This window comes from Tachyglossus aculeatus, chromosome 1 (genome assembly GCF_015852505.1).
Source record: "Tachyglossus aculeatus isolate mTacAcu1 chromosome 1, mTacAcu1.pri, whole genome shotgun sequence".
Taxonomy (NCBI): domain Eukaryota; kingdom Metazoa; phylum Chordata; class Mammalia; order Monotremata; family Tachyglossidae; genus Tachyglossus; species Tachyglossus aculeatus.
The window spans coordinates 34,063,636-34,087,324 of NC_052066.1; the positions used below are offsets into that span (position 1 = coordinate 34,063,636).

Genomic DNA, 23,689 nt, shown 5'->3' on the forward strand with positions numbered 1-23,689 from the left:
AAATACCACTATTACTAAAAGAGATGAAAATGAGGTGTGGCTAGTAGAGTGGCTTGAGAAAAACAAAGAGTGTGAGCGGAGGTGGAGTGGGAGAGGAGTGCAGATAAGTATGGGGGAGAAAGCCACTTGATTGCCTTAAAGACAGTGGTTAGGAGTTTCTGCTTGATGTGGAGAGGATGGCCAAATGTACAGTGCTCTGCACACAGTAAGCACTCAATAAATACGATTGAATGAATCTATGGACTCTCTTGGAAGAATCACCAAATAGCCAGATAGCATCCAGGAAACCACATTTTTTTCATGGAATTGAATGGGAGACTGAGGTTTATGAGGAATGGGGAAACATGTGCAAAATTGTGTTTTAGAAAAGTAATCTGGCCACAGAGTGAAGTATGTACTGGAGAGGGTAGAGACTGCAGGCATGGAGGTCTGTGAACAGGCTGATGTAGGAGTCAATTGGGACTAAGGCAAGGTAGATGAGCAATTTCATAAATATTCTGTCATCTCTTTTTGTAAAGGAAAAATGAAAAACATGTTTTCCACTGAAGAATTTGGTCCACTAACAAGGCTCCTTCTGGTGAATGCTATTTACTTCAAGGGGGATTGGAAACAGAAATTCAAGATAGAGGCTACTCAGTTAATGGGCTTTACTAAGAGAGATGGTTCCACAGTCAAGATACCGATGATGAACCTTCTACTGAGGACAAAATTTGGTAATTTAAAGCACTTGCATTTAGTGAACTTTCTTAGAATTGATCAACACAGCTCATTTTTTGTTGTTGTTCTTGTGGTCCTAGGTCATTTTTCAGAATCCAATGTGAGCTATCAAGTGTTGGAATTACCTTATAAAGGTGATGAATTTGGTTTAATTCTTATACTTCCTGAGGAAGGCACAGACATTGAAGAAGTAGAAAAACTGATTACTCCTGAGCTGGTAAAAGAATGGCTCACCAAAATTCAAGAGGAAGAGGTGGAAATAAGGCTTCCTAGGTGAGTAACAAGTTTCTATTATTACCCTTTTTCACTCTCAATCATGTTTTGTATTCATGGCTAATCAAAACATTAAACTAAAAGCTAACTACATGATTGATAGTGCAATTGGCATTCTCTACAACCTGGATGTTCACACACTAATGCCTCCCCAGAGAAAGGGTCACGTGTATTTGCCACCAGGCTAAGGCAATGTAGTCTTTTCTGAATATGGGAATATAGTTAATTAATTAATCTTTCCATGTTTTCTGTGTTAGGTGTTGCAGCGTGGTTCAGTGGAAAGAGCACGGGCTTTGGAGTCAGAGGTCATGGGTTCAAATCCCATCTCCGCCACTTGTCAGCTGTGTGATTTTGGGCAAGTCACTTAACTTCTCTGTGCCTCAGTTCCCTCATCTTTAAAATGGGGATTAAAACTGTGAGCCTCATGTGGGACAACCTGATTACCTTGTAACCTCCCCAGCGCTTAGAACAGTGCTTTGCACATAGTAAGCACTTAATAAATGCCATTATTATTATTATTATTCATTAGGTGGAAAAATTGAGTTAAAGAAAAGTTAATTAATAATGATGGCATTTGTTAAGTGCTTAGTATGTGCCAAGCACTGTTCTAAGTGCTGGGGGAGATAAAAGCTAATCAGGTTGTCCCACTTGGGACTCACAGTCTTAATCCCCATTTTACAGATGAGGTAACTGAGGCACAGAGAAGCGAAGTGACTTGCCCAAAGTCACACATCAGACAAGTGGCGGAGGTGGGATTAGAACCCACGACTTCTGACTCCCAAACCCGGGCTCTTTCCACTAAGCCATGCTGCTTCTCTAATTGTCTTGTCACCTCTGGTGTGTCAGGAAATTAGGAAAGTGAGTTCTGCCAAGTATTATCATCTGTTGAGACAATAAATCCACTACTTTCTAATTAAAATTAAGCAGTAGTTATAATAATAACAATAATGATAATAATATTTGTTAAGCACTATGTGTCAAGCAAAGTTTTAAGAGCTGGAGAAGATATAAGCTAATCAGGTCAGACACAGCCCCTGTCCCATGGAGATCTTACAGTATAGAGATGGGAGAAAAGTATTGGATCCCTATTTTACAGATGAGGAAACTGAGGCACAGAGAGGTGAAGTGTCTTGTCCAAGGTCACACATCAGGCAAATGGCAGAGCTGGGATTAGAACCCAGGTCCTCTGACTCTCGGTCCTAGTCTTTTTCCTCCAGCCCCGAGACAGATACGTGGTTATGATACTGAACACAGTTCAGTACAGTGCTCTGCACATAGTAAGCGCTCAATAAATACGATTGATGATGAACACAGTTACTAGCCAATTCAAGGATCACAATCGATCTCATCTCCATTTTGCAGTGCAGGAAACTGAGTCACAGAGTGGTTGAGTGACTACCCCAAGGTCATACATACACCAGGCCAGCGGCAGAGTAGTGATTTGAACCCAAGACTCCTGACTCCCAGTCCTGTGCTCTTTCAACAGCCTCACTTGCTGCCTTTGAATCAAGTCAGGGGATTAGTGTTCTGATTTAGTGTAATTTATTTTTCAAAAGCAAACTGCGTTAAGACCAAATGATTGAATGAATCCATCCATCAATCAATTGTATTTATTGAGCACTTACTGTGTGCAGTACACTGTTCAAAGTTCCTGGGAGGGTATAATATAACAATATAGCAGACATTCCCTACTCCCTACACCTAGATTGTGAGTCCCATATGGGATGAAGATTGTGTCCAACCTGATTAACTTGTTTCTACCCCAGTGCTTAGCGCATAGTAAGTGCTTAACAGATACCATGATTATTCATTAGGTAGCAGTCACACAGTCTATTCTAAGGAACATTTTGTGCTTTTCCCAGGTTTAAAATAGAGCAGAAATTAGACTTCAAAGAAGTTTTTCACTCTCTGAAGGTAACAGAGATGTTTAGTGGTGGCTGTGACCTTTCTGGAATAACAGGTAATGTGATTAATAATTCTGATGTTACTCCTATGACGCTTTCTCTCCTTTCAATTTCATTTCTTCTCTTAGCAATGTCATGAATTATGTAATACTAATAACAACGAAAATAGCATTTGGTAAGCACTTGCTATGTTTCAAGCATGAGGCTCACAGTCTAAATAGGAGAGAGAACAGGTATTGAATCCACGTTTTGCAGATGAGGGAACTGAGGTGTAGAGAAGTTAAGTGACCTATCCAAGGTCACACAGCAGGCAAGCGGCAGAAATGAGACTAAAACCCAGGTCCACTGACTCTCGGGCCTGTTCTCTTTCTATTAGGCCATGCTGCTTTGATTGTGAAGTTAAAACTAACTGGAGTCACAAAGTATGCACACAGAAGAGTGAGAACACATGCACCACACATTCTATTTTGTCTGATTGCTTTTGAACTAGCAATAACTAGCCAGATCCCTTATACTCCCCCAACAGTCTCAGTTGTCACTAGTGGGGCTTTCTCTTAATTTGGACACTCACATGGGCATGGGAGTCTGAAGGTCATGGGTTCTAATACCGGTTCCACCATTTACCTGCTGTGGCAAGCCAGTTAACTTCTCTGTGCCTCAGTTACCTCATCTGTGAAATGGGGATTGAGACCGTGAGCCCTACATGGGACAGGGACTGTGTCTAACCTGATTCGCTTGTATCCACCCCAGAGCTTAGTACAGTGCCTGGCATATAATAAGCTCTTAACAAGTACCATAATTATTTTTATTATATAGTGGAGGTGTGGCCTGAAGATAAGATGATGATGATGATGATGATGGTGATGATGGTATTTGTTAAGCGCTTACTATGTGCAAAGCACTGTTCTAAGCGCTGGGGGGATACAAGGTGATCAGGTTGTCCAACGTGGGGCTCACAATCTTAATGCCCATTTTACAGATGAGGTAACTGAGGCACAGAGAAGTTAAATGACTTGCCCAAAGTCACACAGCTGACAGTTGGCAGAGCCGGGATTTGAACTCATGAACTCTGACTCCAAAGCCCGTGCTCTTTCTGCTGAGCCACGCTGCTTCTGTCTCAGAGGCCCCTCAAGGACCCTCAACCTAAACCCCCAGTATTCTGGGAGGATTTGGGACAAAGCCTGAGTTCTGCTTGTCTTCAGTGGGGCTCTGGTGTCAGGTACAAGAGAATCCTGTGATCCAGTCCTGAAACCCAGCGAGCATGACGTAAATTGCTGTAGCAATGGGGGCCACTGTCTGCTATCAGGGAGAAAAGATAGAGTCATCATATCTGGCCCTTTTTGGTTCCAAGGGATGGGTCTGGTGACAAAGACCCAGAAGAGTTAATCAATCAGTCTATAAATAGTATTTATTGAGCGTTTAGTATGTGCAGAGCACTTTATGTTGGAAGACATGATCCCTGCACACAAGCAGTTTACCATCTAATGTATCCTGTGGGGTCATTTATTTTCATCACTCCCAAGGAGTTTACGACCCTGTGGGAAATTCTTGTGGAGACAACTGGAAATTATTGGCTGAAAAGGCAGTCAATTAATGATATTTATTGAACACTTTCTGTGTGTAGACTACTGTGCTGAGCTCTTGGGAGATCACAGTACACTAACCTTGGTAAACGTGACCCCAGTGCATAAGGAGTTTCTAGTCTAGTGGCATGTACCATTCAGTGCAAAGGGGAAATCTGTCATTGAATTCTGCTATCGGGGCAACACACTATCAAAATTCATCATGGTATGCGTAGGGAAGCTGGCCGCAGTGTGGCTTGGAAAAATGAAATATAACACATTTGGTAGACATGTTCCCTGCCCACAGTAAGCTTACAATCCAGAGAACTGTAACATATCCTAAAACCCATATTTATTACTAAATAGCTAAATGGGATCAACATAACATGACCGGAATATACTAGACCACTTGCTTCTCGCTGACGCACAACACAGTGAATGGACATCAGTCTGAGCAGCTAAATTATATCTGGTCAGTTAGCGTGGCTCAGTGGAAAGAGCACTGGCTTTGGAGTCAGAGGTCATGGGTTCAAATCCCGGCTCCACCAATTGCTAGCTGTGTGACTCTGGGCAAGTCACTTAACTTCTCTGTGCCTCAATTACCTCATCTGTAAAATGGGGATTAAGACTGTGAGCCTCCCGTGGGACAACCTGATCACCCTGTAACCTCTCCAGTGCTTAGAACAGTGCTTTGCACATAGTAAGTGCTTAATAAATGCTATTATTATTATTATTATTATAGCCTAATTGGACTAAAATCACAATGACACACACAACTCAAAACTCATTCATGGTGGTATGACTGAAACCTGCTGGGAAACAACATTCATCCAATCATATTTATTGAGCGCTTACTGTGTGCAGAGCACTATACTAAGCGCTTGGGAAGTACAAGTTGGCAACATATAGAGACGGTCCCTACCCAACAACGGGCTCACAGTCTAGAAGGAGGAGACAGACAAAATAAACAAAAAACATGTAGATGATGTCAAAACCATCAGAATAAATAAAATTACAGCTATATGCACATCACTAACTAAATAGAGTAGTAAATATGTACAAATAAAATAGAGTTTAAATCTCTACAAATATATACAGGTGCTGTGGGGAGGGGAATGGGGGTAGGGCTGGGGGTGGATGGGGAGGAGGAGAGGAAAAAAGGGGCTCAGTCTGGGAAGGCCTCCTGGAGGAGGTGAGCTCTCAGTAGGGCTTTGAAGGGAGGAAGAGAGCTAGCTTGGCGAATGGGCACTCGGGGGGTTGCATAACAACAGTAGTGGATGTATAGCTGTCTGAGCTATGGCAGTTTATTTTCAGGCAAAGCTTTGAGAGAAATACAAGTGTAAATCAAGCAGCACTAGGCCAAAGAGAATGCTACAACTGCCATTTGAAATCAAAGTATCATCCTTTAATTACACAGAGTGAAAGGGATGGGTGACTCTGTATTGATGTATTCAGCTCCATTCTGGCCCTTGGTTCCAGATTTCCATCAAAAGCTTATCGAACTTGAAAGGATATTGAAAGGAAGAACCTTTGGAAAATAAGATTAAGCACGTGTAATGATAATAATTTAATAATTTTGGTATTTGTTAAGCTCTTACTATGTGCCAAGCACTGTTCAAAGCACGGGGGGAAATACAAGGTAATCAGGTTGTCCCACATGGGGCTCAAAGTCTTAATCCCCATTTTCAGATGAGGTAACTGCTGCATATAGAGATGGTCAAAGTAGGGCAAAGTAGAGAAGGACAAAGTAGGGAAGAGATGCCAGGACAAGTTCTACCGCCTGGCCAAGGAGACTGGTGAGATGTCCTCTCTTCCTCATCCTCTTCCTCATTCATTCATTCATTCATTCACCTCCTCCAGGAGGCCTTCCCAGACTGAGCCCCCTCCTTCCTCTCCCCATCCCCCCAGCCTTACCTCCTTCCCCTCCCCACAGCACCTGTATAGATGTATATATGTTTGTAGGTATTTATTACTCTATTCATTTTATTTGTACATATTTATTCTATTTATTTTATTTTGTTAATCTGTTTTGATTTGTAATCTGTTTCCCCCTTCTAGACTGTGAGCTCGCTGTTGGGTAGGGACCGTCTCTATATGTTGCCAACTTGGACTTCCCAAGCGCTTAGTACAGTGCTCTGCACACAGTAAGCGCTCAATGAATACGATTGAATGAATGAATGAATGCTGCACAGAAAAGTGAAGTGACTTGCCCAAAGTCACAGAACTGATAAGTGATGGAGTTGGGATTAGAACCCACGTCCTCTGACTCCCAAGCTCATGCTCTTTCCACTAAGCCACACTGCATCTATCTATATGTGTATACAATTTTTATTTTAAAATTACGTCTAATAATGTATAGACATGTTGGTATCAAGTTCCAGGCAGCCTGTTTGTGTTATTTCACCTGTAAGAACAATGCAAGCTGGTTTGCTATTTCCAATAAATAAAAGGTTTAGAGTTGGGTAAGCTTGCTTAAATGGCAGAATGTTGAAATGTCAAACTGTCATTTCTATGAGCTTTTCTGCTGACGTATGTTTCCAAGCAGACTGACATTAGCCAGGAGCCAGGATAACCTGACAAATGCCACCAATCACTGCGGCATCTTGGAAATACTTCTATATCGGTTTATATCTGGCGGGAGAAAACCAATGGGCCTGGAATGAAACCAGAGCCCTATACCCACCTCCCTACTCCCGAGATCACATGAATGCTATGGAGAAAATGACAAAGAGAAGGACTCAGAAAGCCCCTTCAACCCAACCTGCCCTGAGAGGATCCCTAAATGTGAACATTTCCTTACCTTTCTCTGGTCCCTTTGATGGAAGCTCCTTATGGTTAGGGAATGTGTCTATCAAGTCTGTTGTTCTATACTTTTCCTCCTTTTTCCTCTCCTCCTTCCCCTTGCCCCCAGCCCTACCTCCTCCCCCTCCCCACAGCACCTGTTTGCACAGATTTATTACTCTATTTTACCTGTACATATTTACTATTCTATTTATTTTGTTAGTGATGTGCATTGAGCTTTAATTCTATTTGTTCTGACAACTTGACACCTGTCCACATGTTTTGTTTTGTTGTGTCTCCCCCTTCTAGACTGTGAGCCTGTTGTTGGGTAGGGACCGTCCCTATATGTTGCCAACTTGTACTTCCCAAGCGCTTAGTATAGTGCTCTGCACACAGTAAGCGCTCAATGAATACGATTGAATGTATGAATGAATACTCTCCCAAGCGCTTAATATAGAGCTCTGCATGCCATCGTTTTCAATAAGTGTCACTGATTGATTCACTGAACCCATGACCTCGACTGTTCCAGACTTCTGGCGGTTCTAGGTTGTATAGGTCTTCCTTCCCATGCTACCATAAAGCTATGGGGAGTTAAATAATTTCCATTCCTTGCCTTAAATAATATTTTTTCAAGGGAAATATAAAATGCCTCTAAAGTAAATTCATATTCCTAACGGTATTGCTAGGAATTAAAATAAAATAACTGTAAACTGGCCCTTAATGCCTAATTCAATTAATCAATCAATAGTATTTATCAAGCACTTACTGTGGGTAGAACTCTGTACTAAGTGTGTGGGAGAGTACAATATAAGAATAATAATAATGATGGCATTTATTAGGGGCTTACTATATGCAAAGCACTGTTCTAAGTGCTGTGGCAGTTACAAGATGATCAGGTTGTCCCACAGGGTGCTCACAGTCTTAATCCCCATTTTACAGATGAGGTAACTGAGGCCCAGAGAAGTCAAGTGATTTGCCCAAAGTCACCCAGCTGACAATTGGCAGAGCTGGGATTTGAACCAATGACCTCTGACTCCAAAGCCCGGGCTCTTTCCACTGAGCCATGCTCCTTCTCTATAACAATACAGCAGACACATTCCCTGCCCCACTGTGAGCTTACAGTCTAGAGGGGGAAATTTTCCACTGTCAATCAATTACAGACTGGAGGGGGAAGGAAATATTAAAATAAATTACAGATAGGGAGAATGGGAGAGTGTAGAGATGTGTACAATTATATAAGTGCTAGGGGGCTGAAAGTGGGTGGCTCAGTGGAAAGAGCACGGGCTTTGGAGTCAGAGGTCATGGGTTCAAATCCCAGCTCCACCAATTGTCAGCTGTGTGACTTTGGGTAAGTCACTTAACTTCTCTGGGCCTCAGTTACCTCAGCTGTAAAATGGGGACCAAGACTGTTAGCCCCCTCATGGGACAACCTGATTATCTTGTAACCTCCCCAGAGCTTTGAACAGTGCTTTGCACATAGTAAGCGCTAAACAAATGCCATCATCATTATTATTATTATATCAAGTGCTCAACGGGTACAGACCCAAATGCAAAGATATTGCAAATGGGAGGGCAAGTAGAGTAGGAAAATGCCGACTTAGGGAAGACCTGTTGGAGACGATGTGATTTTAAGAGAGCTTTCAGGTTGGGAGAGTGGTGGTGTATTATATATGACAGAGGAGGGAGTTCCAGGACAGGAAGAGGACAAAGGGTTGACAGCAAGATAGATGAGACTGAAATACAGTAATGAATTGAGGAATTTAATGGTTTCTGGCTGTCAGGATGTTTGAAATTAATTGTCCTATTTGATTGCCTACAATTACAACTTTTAAAATCACCACTTAAAAACAGGGATCTGGCCTATGATATTTTATTCTATTAATAAGGTAGCATTTGGTCAGTACATTTGCTCTAATTTTAAGCCACTCAGTATGCTGGAAGTCACTTACTTGCTAAATGTCCTATTCTTTTACAACCTATCTAAAAATGGTTTTAATGAAGAATTATTTGATGAACCGGAGGCATTTCCTTCAGATTTTTCAAATCTTTCTCAGAAATAAGGTCTTTCCATTCAAAATGAGAACATTTCAATACAGTTTTCTTTGAACTCTCAGCCGTAAGGTTAGGCAAGTTTAAAAGTGTGAAAAGTATATTTTTCCATGTTTCATTCTTAGCATAACATTTAAGATAGTGGATTTCATTTAACGAGATACAGTATTATATGGCTCCTTACCACTAATAATAGTCATATTTATTAAGCTCTTACAATGTCTCTGTGGCGCGATCGGTTAGCACGTTCGGCTGTTAACCGAAAGGTTGGTGGTTTGAGCCCGCCCAGGGATGATGGTTTCTTCTTTCAGCGCTTAGAACAGTGCTTGGAACATAGTAAGTGTTTAACAAATACCGTTATTATTATTATGTGCCAGATACTTTACTAAGTTCTGAGGTGACTAAAAGCAAATCAGGTTGGACACTGTCCCTGTCCCACAAGGGGGCTCACAGTCTTAATCCTCATAATCCCTGGGATTATCCCCATAATCCCTGGCCAATATCTTTCCACTAGGCCACTCTGCTTCCCAAAAGCTTTACAGCACTCAGTCACCTTGCCCTCTTCTACCTTACCTCACTGCTTTCCTACTACAACCCACGGTACCTCCATCTCATCCATCTCCCCCTCAACCTCCTGCCCATGGCCTGTCTTTATCCTGGAACACCCTTCCGCTTCATATCCAACAGAAGATCACTCTTCCAATCTTCAAAGCCTTATTGAAGGCAGATCTCCCCCAAGAGATCTTCCCAGATGAGGACCTCATTTCCTCTTCTCCCACTCCCTTCTGCATCTCCCTTGCACTTCTTCCCTCTGGCCCATAACATGTATGTATACATAATTAATTTGTATTAATGTTTGTCTCCGCATCTAGACTGTGGGCTCGATGTGGGCAGGAAACGTGTCTTCCAACTCTGTTGCATTGTACTCTCCCAAGTGCTTAGTAGGTGCTCATAAAATACGATTGACTGACTGATTGACTGAACAAATGGCCCTTTTTTAGAGATCTCCTGTTTCAGAGTCTTTCTGTCATTGATTTTCCATGCTACTGAATTGACTTTTAATTGAATTGTATTCTTTTCTGTTGACCCAGCCAAAAGCTAAAAATGAAATCAAAGTGTCAGTATTTTAAAGGCAATAATACTTTACCGTTTATTTGATAAACAAATATTAATGTCACTTTTCGTTTAGAGTCCGGTGATCTGCATGTATCTAAAGTTGCACAAAAAATTTTCTTTGAGGTAAATGAAGACGGCAGTGAAGTTGCAGCATCCAGTGGTATGTTATAAGTATTTTCTCAAGAGAATAAATGTTTTGTTATCATCCTAATTTGTCTCTGCTGACATGAATTCACGTGAAAGCCAAAGGCACGTGAGTTGCAGTTTACTTGATACTTTTCCTGTGAGGAATCAAGCTGCAGGCACAGATGTCTCTGAGGAAAGATGGAAATTAAGGGACATTTTATTACTGCATTTGGGTTTGGCCAGTATTAAAATCCAAGTAATAAGTTGAAAGACTATTATTAACATTCCATACAGGGTACATTATAATGCACAACACAAGATAAAGGAACCATTTTTTCATTTGACAATTCAGATGAAAAATAAATTTTAAATATTACGTGACACCACATTCATTATAGTAATACACATTTTTAACCAATTTCTTTGGCCAAAAGTGAAAAGAAAGGATTATTGAACCGGTAAATCCTCTGATAGGAAAATAATCCCCTTTGATTTAAACCCTGGAAACTTGCTGGGTGCAAAAAAAGCAACAAAAAACTACAAACAAATACTACTTTCAGCATTAAAAAGATAATTCATTAAGAATCAGGTTCTCCTATCCATTTAATATAAGAAAAGTGAGGAGGAATAATTTTGATAAAAATCCAAATTAGCTAATTGGAATTTCAAGATGATTATGATAATGATAATTATAATGACATATATTAAGCACTTATTGTGTGCTAGACACTGATTGGTCTACAATGTTTTGAGTTTGGACTCAATCCCTGCCTCGTATGAGGGCCACAAAAATCTTACGCACATTTTATAGACAAGGAAATAGGGGTCCAGAGAGGTCAAATGACATGCACAAAGTCACATAGTAGGCTAGTAACAGAGGTGGATTGGATCTGGTTTTTTGACTCCCACTGTTCTATATGTGGCCAACTTGTACTTCCCAAGCGCTTAGTACAGTGCTCTGCACACGTAAGCGCTCAATAAATACGATTGAATGAATGAATGAACTTTTTAGTGGCTTTGGCCACTGTAACTCTGATAAGTCTGAGTATTCTGTCTGAATTCCTAACTGTACAGGCATACTATGCTAGGCCTATCATTCTTTAAAGGAGCGATTTTAAATTTCAGCCTGCTAAATGCTGGTATATTCATAATTGCCCTAAGTATAGGGTCTTACTATCATTTGTTTTCAGTTGATCAATAACTATTATTTCTCGAGTGTCTACTCTATGCAGAGCACTCTTCTAAGGGCTTGGAAGCATACAATTGCATTTCCCTCAAAGAGCTTACAATGTGGAGGAAGTGGCAGCCATTGAAATGCATTATAGAAAGAAGAAAGAATTCCAAGGGGATATATACATGTGTTAATGCTTAATAAGAATAGTTAATGCTATATATAGTATGCTTACAGTGTGCAGAGCACTGTACAAAGCATTTGGGAGAGTTTAATGCAAAGAGTTGGTAGACGCGTTCCCTGAGGGCAATGAGCATACAGACTAGAGGACGTGTAAGATGTGAGGTTATAAAGTGAGAAGTAGTGTGGCTCAGTGGAAAGAGCACCTGCTTTAGAGTCAGAGGTCATGGGTTCAAATTTGACTCCACCAATTGTCAGCTGTGTGACTTTGGGCAAGTCAACTTTGTGCCTCAGTTCCCTCATCTGTGAAATGGGGGTTAAGACTGTGAGCCTCCCGTGGGACAACCTGATCACCTTGTAACCTCCCCAGCACTTAGAACAGTGCTTTGCACATAGTAAGTGCTTAATAAAATGCCATTATTATTATTAATAATAATAATAAATGCCACTTCTTGCAACGGGCTCCTGTTCAGGATCAGAGATGATGGACTGTCACATAGTGAGGGTTTATCAACTTGGACTTGGCCCTGGGGTGGGCTGCCCCAACCAGTGATTTTGAAACTCTTAGACTGACTATTCAGCATCTACTCCAGGAGGCCTGCCCTGATTTAATCTCTCATCTCTACCCTAAACAACCCCCGTACCCCAACAGCACTTCTGTACCACCTAAGCACTTGGAAAACCATTGAATCAATCATTGCTATTATTGACCATGTACTGTGTGCAGAGTGCTGTACTAACGTTCAGGCCATGTTTCCCCACTCCAAAAAAAACTCCAGTGATTGACCATCCAGAACCTGTTGTTGGGTAGGGACTGTCTCTATATGTTGCCGACTGTACTTCCCAAGCGCTTAGTAGAGTGCTCTACACACAGTAAGCGCTCAATAAATATGATTGAATGAATGAATCCACCTCTGCATCAAAGGCTCCTCACCATTGACTTTAAAGCACTCAATCACCTTGCTCCCTCCTACCTCATCCATCTACTCTCCTACTGCAACCCAACCCATAAACTTTGCTTCTCTAATGCCAACCTTCTCACTGAATCTCAGTCTCATCCATCTTGCTGCTGACCCCTCGCCCAAAGCTTGCCTCTGGCCTGGAACACCCTCCCTCCTCATATCCTCCTTCCTCTCCCCCTCGTCCCCCTCTCCATCCCCGCCATCTTACCTCTTTCCCTTCCCCACAGCACCTGTATATATGTATATATATTTGTACATATTTATTACTCTATTTATTTATCTTGTACATATCCATTCTATTTATTTTATTTTGTCAGTATGTTTGGTTTTGTTCTCTGTCTCCCCCTTCTAGATTGTGAGCCCACTGTTGGGTAGGGACTGTCTCTATATGTTGCCAACTTGTACTTCCCAAGCGCTTAGTACAGTGCTCTGCACACAGTAAGCGCTCGATAAATACAATTGATTGATATCTGACAATTACTCTCCCCAACTCCAAAGCCTTATTGAAGGCGCACGTCCTCTGAGAGGCCTGCAACAACTAAGCCCTCCTTTCCTCTTCTCCCACTCTCTTCTGGGTCATCCTGACTTGCTCCTTTCATTCATCCCTCTGCCCTACCCCCTGTCCCGCATTTATGTATAGCATTTATGTACATATCTGTAACTTATTTATTTATATTAATTTCCATCTCCCCCTCTAGACTGTAAGCTACCTGTGGACAGGGAATGTGTCCATTATATTGTTGTATTGTATTCTCCCAAGCACTCAATATAGTGCTCTGTACACAGTAAGGCACTCAATATATGCAAATGACTGACAGACTGACTGATTGACTACTAAACATATGGGAGAATACAATTATGACATGACCAGGGGTTCTCAGCTCTATCCCAGCTGACTGAATCCCCCAGAGTCACTTCAGCAGCCAACTGTCAGCTGTGTGATTTTGGGCAAGTCACTTAACTTCTCTGTGCCTCAGTTCCCTCATCTGTAAAATGGAGGTTAAGACTGTGAGCCCCCCGTGGGACAACCTGATCACCTTGCAACCTCCCCAGCGCTTAGAACAGTGCTTTGCACAAATTAAGCACTTAATAAATGCCATTATTATTATTATTTAGCAGTCCCCAGACCCCTGACAGCCTCCACTGAGTCCTAAGGACCTCCAGCTCTCCTGTACTTCTAACACAAGTTGAAGAATCTCTGCTCAAGATTCTCTAAGTTCCTGCATCCCCTATAGGTTCCAGCATTTTAGATCTGAAGCCCAGGCACATTTCCAGAGGAGAAGTGGTCATTGCAGACTAGCTTTCCTCTTGCCTCCCGAGGCTGGCTGCAGACAACTGGTGGAGAAAGAGCCCCCTTCTATTCCTGCAGTTTCATAGGTCCACACATTTCCCCAGTTCCCAGAGTTTCTTCCCCAGCCCTACTGAGGCAGAAACCAAGGTCTGAGATCAAAACAATTGTTAATAATTTCTTAACAAGGTACCAGTAGAACAAATATAATTAAGCCACCTTTCCCGAGATAGAATACCCCTGGAGGTCTCTGTACTTCTCACATTCATCTGGTCCTTCCCACCCTTTCTTGGGGCATACCAGGTTCCATCCTCACTCTCTCCCAAGTTGTCGGGATGCAGGTTCTCTGAGCGCACTTCTCCTTACAGGAGCAGGATCCTCGATCCTCTGGAGTTCTATCTCTGGACCCTGAACCTCCACGTTATCCTAACCTCAATCTAAATTCATCTCCAATCCCTCCTTGGGCCCTGTGTTGTTTGTTTGTTTGCTTGTTTTTAATAGTATTTGTTAAGCGCTTACTATGTGCCGGGCACTGTTCTAAGTGTTGGGATAGAAGCAAGGTAATAATAAAAATAATTATGGCATTTGTTAAGTGCTTTCGATGTTCAAAGCACTGCTTTAAGCGCTGGGGCAGATACAAGTAATCAGGTTGTCCCACGGGGGGCTCACAGTCTTAATACCCCTTTTACAGATGAGGTAACTGAGGCACAGAGAAGTTAAGTGACTTGCCCACAGTCCCACAGCAGAAAAGTGGTGGAGGCAGGATTAAAACCCACCTCCTTCTGACTCCCATTCAGGGTCGCATCACTAGCTTTCCCCATGCCTTGCTCTCCTAGGCACACAGCTCATCAACCTCTTCCATCCAAATGGCTGAGGGTCTTCCTCTCCATCTACCTGGCCCCCCAATTTCCTCCCCAATCCTTCTTTCAGACTGGCTCACCTAAGGCTACACTTCCCTCAGGGAGCGGCACCACACAGTGAGCCTCTGGCTTCCTCCTCCCGCTTTTCAGTAAGCGCTCAATAAATACTCCTGACATTGACCGGCTCTCCTAAATCTGGGTCCCCATGGAACTGGTCGTAGCGACAATATGATAGAGTCGGTAGACTCAATCCCTGCCCTCAATACTGTCGTCACGGATCTTACAATCTAGTGGGGAGCTTACAGTCTACCTCCCACCACACTCAATCACTTATGTACATATCATTATATTCAAATAATTCCTCCTGTCTGTAATTGATCTTACTGACTCATTTTAGAGTGCAAACTCCTTGAAGGCAAGGAAGCATCCGTACCAAATTTATTGTGCCCTTCTAAACCCTTAGTGCAGTGCTCTCCACACTGATAGACTGATGATTCACTGTGGGGCAGGTACTGCAGTGATGGGTAGAAGCCACATCACCTCCACTCTGAGACCACTAACGTGTCTCCCAGTATTCACTCGGAGTTAGTTTTGGATTAGGGGGAACACACATTAGAAGCAGCGTGGCTCAGTGGAAAGAGCCCGGGTTTGGGAGTCAGATGTCATGGGTTCTAATCCCAACTCCGCCACTTGGCAGCTGTGTGACTTTGGGCAAGTCGCTTAACTTCTCCGTGCCTCAGTTACCTCATCTGGAAAATGGGGATTAAGACTGTGAGTCCCACGTGGGACAACCTGATTACCTTTTATCTCCCCCAATCAGTCAATCACTCAATCAATCGTATTTATTGAGCGCTTACTGTGTGCAGAGCACTGTACTAAGCGCTTGGGAAGTACAAGTTGGCAACATATAGAGGCAGTCCCTACTCAACAGTGGGCTCACAGTCTAAAAGGGGGAGACAGAGAACAAAAACCAAACATACTAACAAAATAAAATAAATAGAATAGATATGTACAAGTAAAATAAATAAATAAATAAATAGAGTAATAAATATGTACAAACATATATACATATATACAGGTAATGTGGGGAAGGGAAGGAGGTAAGATGGGGGAGATGGAGAGGGGGACGAGGGGGAGAGGAAGGAAGGGGCTCAGTCTGGGAAGGCCTCCTGGAGGAGGTGGGCTCTCAGTAGGGCCTTGAAGGGAGGAAGAGAGCTAGCTTGGTGGATGAACAGTGCTTTGCACATAGTAAGGGCTTAACAAATACCAAAATTATTAACATTATTATTATTAAGTCACTGGTTCAGGTTGATCTCTTAGGTGAAGCCTAAATGTACCCAAATAAAATGTAGCTCTGTGCAAATCTCGTGGTTCTGACCTTGCCCTTGCTCGTTTAGCTGGGTGAGTCTAAAACAAATAAAAAAGTGTTACTTAGATATTCTTGATGGTTTAGTCTTATTCCTGCATCTCACAGATCTGCAGGAGAGTTGTTTACTGCCATTAATGGTATTATTTCATGGAGATACAACTCTGATACATTTGCAACACTAAATATGTAAATCAAGCAGATGACTAAGTAGCTTAGGGATAAAATTGATTAAATTAATAATTAATTAATTAGTACAAAACTCATGACACACAGTGGATTTTGGCTCTGGAAGATGCCAGATCTGAGTTACTAATGATTTGATCCAAAGCACAATTTGCTTTGATTAGTTTAAAATAATTATTTTTCCTTTGTTATTCATTAAATGTAAGAAAGCATTAAAAAGGAAAAATAAATTAATGAGTTTTTGACAGAGATCATTTATGAAATCAATGAATTATTAGCTCTAATCCCAGGATAAGAACTACACATTGCATTTCACATCCTTAAACTTAGAGACCACATGGATAGTTGGTAAAATACCACTCGGTCAATGTACCTACTTAACCAAGTTTATATAATTGAAAGCAAGGACAGAATGCTCAAATTACAAACACATGCATGCATAGTAATAATAATAATAATAATAATGGCATTTATTAAGCACTTACTATGTGCAAAGCACTGTTCTAAGGGCTGGGGACGTTACAAGGTGATCAGGTTGTCCCACGGGGGGCTCACAGTCTTAATCCCCATTTTACAGATGAGGTAACTGAGGCACAGAGAAGTTAAGTGACTTGCCCAAAGTCACACAGCTAACAATTGGTGGAGCCAGGATTTGAACCCATGACCTCTGACTCCAAAGCCCGTGCTCTTTCCACTGAGCCACGCTGCTTCTCACACCTACACACATATCCATATCTATATCATATATCAAGAAATGATGCAAGAATTAAGAAAACCATAAATTGCATATATATGTATGCATATACATATATGTACACACATGTATACTTAGTAATATATATGAAATGTATGATTTTCTTGTCATAATTTCTTGATATATAGTATATATTAATATCTATTAATGGTATATATAGTAGTGTATGTGTAATACCACCATATATATCATTAATATATATTTTTCTGTTTGTAATATTAAAGTCACCAGGCCTAATGGAAAGAGCATAGGATGGTAAATCAGGAGACCTGAGTTCTAATCCTGCCTCTCCCACTTGTCTGCCGTGTGTCCTTGGGCAAGTCACAACTTCTCTGTGCCTCAGTTTTCTCATCTGTAAAATAGAGATGAAACAACTGTTCTCTTAGACTGTGAGCACCTTTGTGGGACACATACTGTGTCCAACCTGATTATGGTGTATCAACTCCAGTGGTCCAAATGGTGCTTGCAGAACAGTATGAGTTTAATAAATACCGTCATCATGAAGAAGGGTCTTTTTGGATTACCATAAAGAACACTGATTGACTCTTTGATGGCCCAGGTGGAAATTAGTTTTAGATGTTAATTCTTTGATGTGACTGTCTCTGTATATAAACAAGTCCTTTTGGTATATTCTCTGTCCCCAGTCTTTTCAACTAATATCTATATATGCACTGTATTTTATAGGTATGCAGGTTCCTGTCATCATGAGTCTTGCTCGAAACCAGTTTGTGGCCAATCATCCATTTATGTTTATCATGAAAAATAATCCAACAGGTAAATGGACAATAATTTGAATCATTCTTTGACTGATTATCTAATTGTAGACCTATTTATGGCTGCATACTTTAGTCATCCTGTTCTGATCGTGTAAGATGTGGCCTTAGAAGAAAGCAAAATTTCATCTGAATAACCTGGTGAAACTTTGATCCATTGAAACCATTTTCCTAGGCAAGGTAGTAGAAATGGAATTTTCTTGTTATGAAGTTGCATTTTTAGTGTCTTTTTCAAAAAAGGCAAAATTTGAAGTCAGGATTCCGATCACTCCTGAAATGAGACGCAGTATGGTCTGGTGGAAAGAACATGGATGTGGGATTCAGAGACCAGGCTGTACCACTTGTCTGCCGTGTGACCTTGGGCAAGTCACTTAAATTCTCTCTAGCCCAGTTACCCCGTCTGTAAAGTGGTGATTAAGACTGTGAGCCCTAAGTTGTATCTACATGATTATGTTGTATCTACTCCAGTGCTTAGTACAGTGCCCAGCGCATAATAAGAGCTTAGTAACTACCATTTGAAAAGATGAGTTTTCTTCAGATTTGGTGGTATCGCCTGAGTTTTTTATATTTTTTGCTTCTTAAAATTACTACAGTTTCTAAAATGCTTTGAACATATTCAAGGTTTTAAAAGGGAAATGAGCCCCTCTAAGCGCTGAGTAACCATAGAAATCAACATACTAAGGGGTTCTCTATCCACACTCCATTCTTGAATGTGCAGAGAGGGCTGAGGTGTTGGAGTAAGAACCTAGAAAACTTCACGGGGGCAAATTCTGATGTCTGGTTTATTTGTCTCTTTTTCCCCTACCTCTCTGAGCATCACTTATTCATTCACTCAGTCATACGTACTGAGTGCTTACTGTGTTCAGAGCACTGTTCTAAGCACTTGGGAAAGTACAATCCAACAATGAACAGTGACATTCCCTTCCCACAAGCGTACAGTCTAGAGGTGGGAGAGACATCGATACAAATAAATAAAATTACAGATATGTACATTAAGTGCTGTGGGGCTGGGAGGGGGGAAGAGCAAAGGGAGTAAATCAGGGGGATGAAGAAGGGAGTGGGAGATGAGGAAAAGTGGAGCTTAATCTGGGAAGGCCTCTTGGAGGAGATGTGCCTTCAGTAAGGCTCTTGCATCCTCTTGCAAGGACTATCCTTCTCACCCCTCCTTGGAATATTCCTAACCGAATAGTTACACTAAAGTTATATTCACAGAATACAGGATTTGTATACTTTTGTGCTTTCCTTTTTCCCTGGTGGAACTGCTTTGGATTTGGGATCCCAATCAATCAATCAATCTTTCCTGGTAAAGGAGTCACTCATATCATTGAAACCTTCCTTCACAGTAGGGTCTCCCTGTTTTAGACTGTGAGCCCACTTTTGGGTAGGGACTGTCTCTATACGTTGCCAACTTGTACTTCCCAAGTGCTTAGTACAGTGCTTTGCACACAGTACGTGCTCAATAAATACGATTGAATGAATGAATGAATGAATGAATAAATACGATTGATGGATGGATGGTCAGGATTTCCACTGGAACAAATGATTGCAGAGGAAGTTGGCTTGGGTTTCTTGGGCTGAAGGGATGAGGTCAATATCAGCAGATTCACTATAAAAGCCTTCTACATCGGCAAACCTCAAGAGGTTTGGAAGTAGAAGTAGCACCTGACTTTCCCCTCTGGGGAGTTTCATTCTGCAAACTCCTCAGCTTTAGACTTTTAATAATAACTGGCATTCGTTAAGTGCTTACTACGTGCCAGGCATTGTACTAAGCACTGCAGTAGATAAAAGGTTATAGGGTTGGACACAGTCCCTGTCTCACATGGGTCTCACAGTCTTAATCTCCATTTTACAGATGAGGTAACTGAGGCACAGAGAAGTAAAGCGACCAGCAGACAAATGGTGGAACTGGGATTAGAACCCAGGTCTGACTCCCAAGCCCATCCTTTATCCATTAGCCCATGCTACCAAGAGGGCTCTCATGTTCTTAGTTTATGTCACTCTAGTTACAGGGAGACAAAAGTGAAATAAACAAAAGGTGCAGCAAACATTTACTATGTCAACCCCACAAGGGATTATTTCTGCGGTAGCAAATAAGGTGACTGGGTGTTTTGAATCACATAGACACACAAATACACACATACAAAAGATGGTAAATTTCATCATTCATGGCGTCTTCGAGTACCAAGTACAGCAATATGTATGTCATGCAGCTTTCAACATTTATAGAACTCCAGTTTCTTAGAATTAGTGCTTAATCATTGAAAGAAAACAATTGCTTAGAGGTTTTAGTTTCTGACCTACATAGTAGGTGGCCTGACATTAGTATTCTGAAACTATTTAATAGCAAACCATAGGAAAAAACTGAACAAAAATGTATTTATTTTAGAGATGTCTAACAATCAGGTCTTACTGGGAATCTCTTCTATTTTATGAGTAGAGATGAAATTAAAATGTCAAAACTAGATTTTCATTAAAATTGTACTTGGGATGGGTTACAGCTCATTACTAGGAATATTCATTCATTTAGTTCATTCATTAAATCGTATTTCTTGAGCACTTTCTGTGTGCAGAGGACTGTACTAATTGTTTGAAAATATTAATAATAATTATGGTATTTGTTAAGCACTTACTACATACCAGGCACTGTACTAAGCCCAGGGGTGGATACAAGAAAATAGGACTGGACACAGCCCCTGTCCCACATGGGGCTCACAGTCGCGATTCCCATTTTACAGATGAGGTAACTGAGACATAGAGAAGTTAAGTGACTTGCCCAAGGTCACATAGTGGACAAGTGGCAGAGGCAGGATTAGAACCCATGACCTCCTGACTTTCAGGCCTGTGCTTTATCCATTATGCTATGCTGCTTCTCCTATAGTTCAGCAATAAAAAGAGACAATCCCTGCCCACACTGGGCTTACAGTCTAGAAGCGGGGAGATAGACATCAGAAAAAGTAAACAGGTATCAATATAAATAAATAGAATTATAGATATATACACATCAAAACAAGTAAACAGGGATCAATATAAATAAATAGAATTATAGATTTGTACAAGTGCTGTAGGGTGGGGAGAGGGTGGTAGAGCAAAGGGAGCGAGTCAGGGCCACATTGAAGGGAGGGGAAACTGAGGAAAGGGGGGGTGTCTGGGAAGACCTCTTGGAGGAGGTGAGCCTTTAGTAGCCCTGTAGAGAAGAAATAGTCACTATCTCATGACAATCGCCCGCTGCATTTTTTTTTCATTTGTTTTAGTCATCTCACATAGAAATTAGAGAAAATATTCAAGGCAGCTAAATATTTTGAACTTATTATAGAGCATTTATCATATCCTGATAATGTGCTTAGGATGTAAAGGCATGTTTTGGGAGTACATAAATGTAGTTAGCTTACCCAGTTTTTATCTGTGTTCAAATTATTTTCAACAAATGCAATATCTTAGTTCAAAGGTTAGGCTTTTTATGACTTTTGCTGCTGAACAGCTTAGCTATTATAATGCAACCATGTGAAACTTGAACTGTGCCAAACCTGCAGAACAATAAATAACATTCTATTTTTATTATTTTTCTTCATGCTGAGATGTGCATTGACTTTGTTGACTCTCAATGGCAAATTATGAATAATGATGTATAAAATGAAACATCTCAGCTCCAAGCATTCAGTGAATCATTTTGTTCAAACATAGATAAAACCAATATTCCACTCATGCAGTTAGAGCCATCCACCATGTTCAATGTTTAAGACCTCTATCAGAGAGATAAGGATTAGTAAGTGGAGTGAAGTCTTTTTGCTTCTAAATCAATGAACACGTTTCAAATAGTCAATGAATAGGAATGAGCTTTCCTATGTGTTTAGCTATGGTTAGGGATGAGAGAAATCACTTGTTCCTATTGTCATTTATTGTGGGATTCCAACCAAGTGACTTCTCTTTTTTTCAGAAAATGTGATGTTAATTAGCAAGTCAATCGAGCAATCTATCTATGGTATTGATTGAGAGTTTATGATGAGCGGAGAACTATGCTAAGAGCTGGAACTGTAGAATACAACAGAGTGTGTCGATACTGTGGATTGGAGTTATGAGAGACAGGAGGCCAGTGAGAAGGCTGGTGCAGTAGTTAAGGTGGGATGTACTTCCCAAGCGCTTAGTACAGTGCTCTGCATACAGTAAACGCTCAATAAATACGATTGATGATGACAGGGTAAGTGCTTGGATCAGCATAGTAGCAGTTTGGATGGGGAGGAAGGGCTGGATTCAGGCCATTTAGTGAAGATAGAACCGACAGGAATTGGTGATAAATGGAATATGTGGTAAAACAGGATACAACCTAAATGAGTAGAGCATTTCTTTCTTGCTGGTCAATCTTACCTGGTATACTAATTCAGGGGTTTGTTTAATTGCCATGTTCATTATATTGTGAGTTGGAACATATGATTGGGCAGCAAATAATTAATCACTTTAAACTTGAATGTTCTAGTGCAGTGAATTAAGGAAAAGAACTATTTTCTTAAAAATTTGATATTTTAATCCCTTCCCATGAAGAACTTTTAAACTGCAGTTGAAGAGGTTGAAAATGTGACTGACTCCTAGAAAGAGCCACATGTCTACAGCAGCTCTAGTTCATTCATTCATTGAATCGGATTTATTGAGTGCTTCCTGTGTGCAGAGCACTGTACTAAGCGCTCGAGAAGTACAAATCGGCCACATGTAGGGATGGTCCCTACCCAACAATGGGCTCACAGTCTAGTTCAAAGCTTGGTGAAAAATCACAAGTACTGAAAGAATCTTCCAGGATTTGGGCAGGCAGAAAGGTCTAGTAGACCCAAGATCTAATCCTAGCTGAATCTCTGCCCTGTTATGTGACCTTGAAGGAGTCTCTGCTTCAGTTTCCTCAATACTTTTTCCTCCCTCTTAGACTCAGAGCCCCCAAATGGGAAAAGGACGGGGTCCAATTCGATTAACTTCAAACTACCCCCATTTGCCTACCTCAGTACGTAGTTCAATGAATGCCATCATTATTATTAATCCAAAAACTTTAACATATGGCAAACTAGCAGTGGTGGGAATCTGTGTCAGCAGCGTGGCTTAGTGGAAAGAGCACGGACTTGGGAGTCAGAGGTTGTGGGTTCTAATCTCAGCTCCGCCACTTATCAGCTGTGTGACTTTGGGCGAGTCACTTAACTTCTCTGTGCTTCAGTTACATCCTCTGTAAAATGGGGATTAAGGCTGTGAGCACCACATGGGACAACCTGATCACCTTGTGTCTACCCCAGTGCTTAGAACAGTGCTTGACACATTGCAAGCACTTAGTAAAACCATCATTATTATTATCTCTGAAGTGTTTTTGTCATTTCTTTTAGATTCCATCTATATGCAGCCAATCAATCAATGGTATATGTTAAGCACTTATTGTGTACAGAGCACTGTACAAAGTGCTTGAGAGAGTACAATATAACTGAGTTGGTAAACACCTTCCCTGCCCACAATGAGCTTCCAGTTTGCAGATGTTACAGGGAAGAAGCATAGCCTAGGAAACAGCCAGAGGACCTGGGTTGAAATCCCAGCTCCACCACTTGGCTGCTGTATGACCTTGGGTAGTCACTTAACTTCTCTGTGCCTCAGTTTAC

General features: G+C 41.2%; 1 protein-coding gene and 1 non-coding gene across 2 annotated transcripts in view; both read left to right on the forward strand.

Annotated features, from left to right (window-relative positions):
- SERPINI2 (serpin family I member 2) overlaps window positions 1-23,689 on the forward strand; it is a 42,346-nt gene that overhangs the window by 13,301 nt on the left and 5,356 nt on the right. The window contains exons 5-9 of the mRNA XM_038744641.1: window positions 519-713; window positions 798-990; window positions 2,853-2,950; window positions 10,476-10,562; window positions 17,980-18,069. Coding sequence (XP_038600569.1) covers window positions 519-713; window positions 798-990; window positions 2,853-2,950; window positions 10,476-10,562; window positions 17,980-18,069 — 663 coding nt within the window. The remainder of the gene's footprint in view (window positions 1-518; window positions 714-797; window positions 991-2,852; window positions 2,951-10,475; window positions 10,563-17,979; window positions 18,070-23,689) is intronic.
- TRNAN-GUU lies at window positions 9,507-9,580 on the forward strand. The gene has a single exon. It is a non-coding gene; the product is annotated as a tRNA-Asn (tRNA).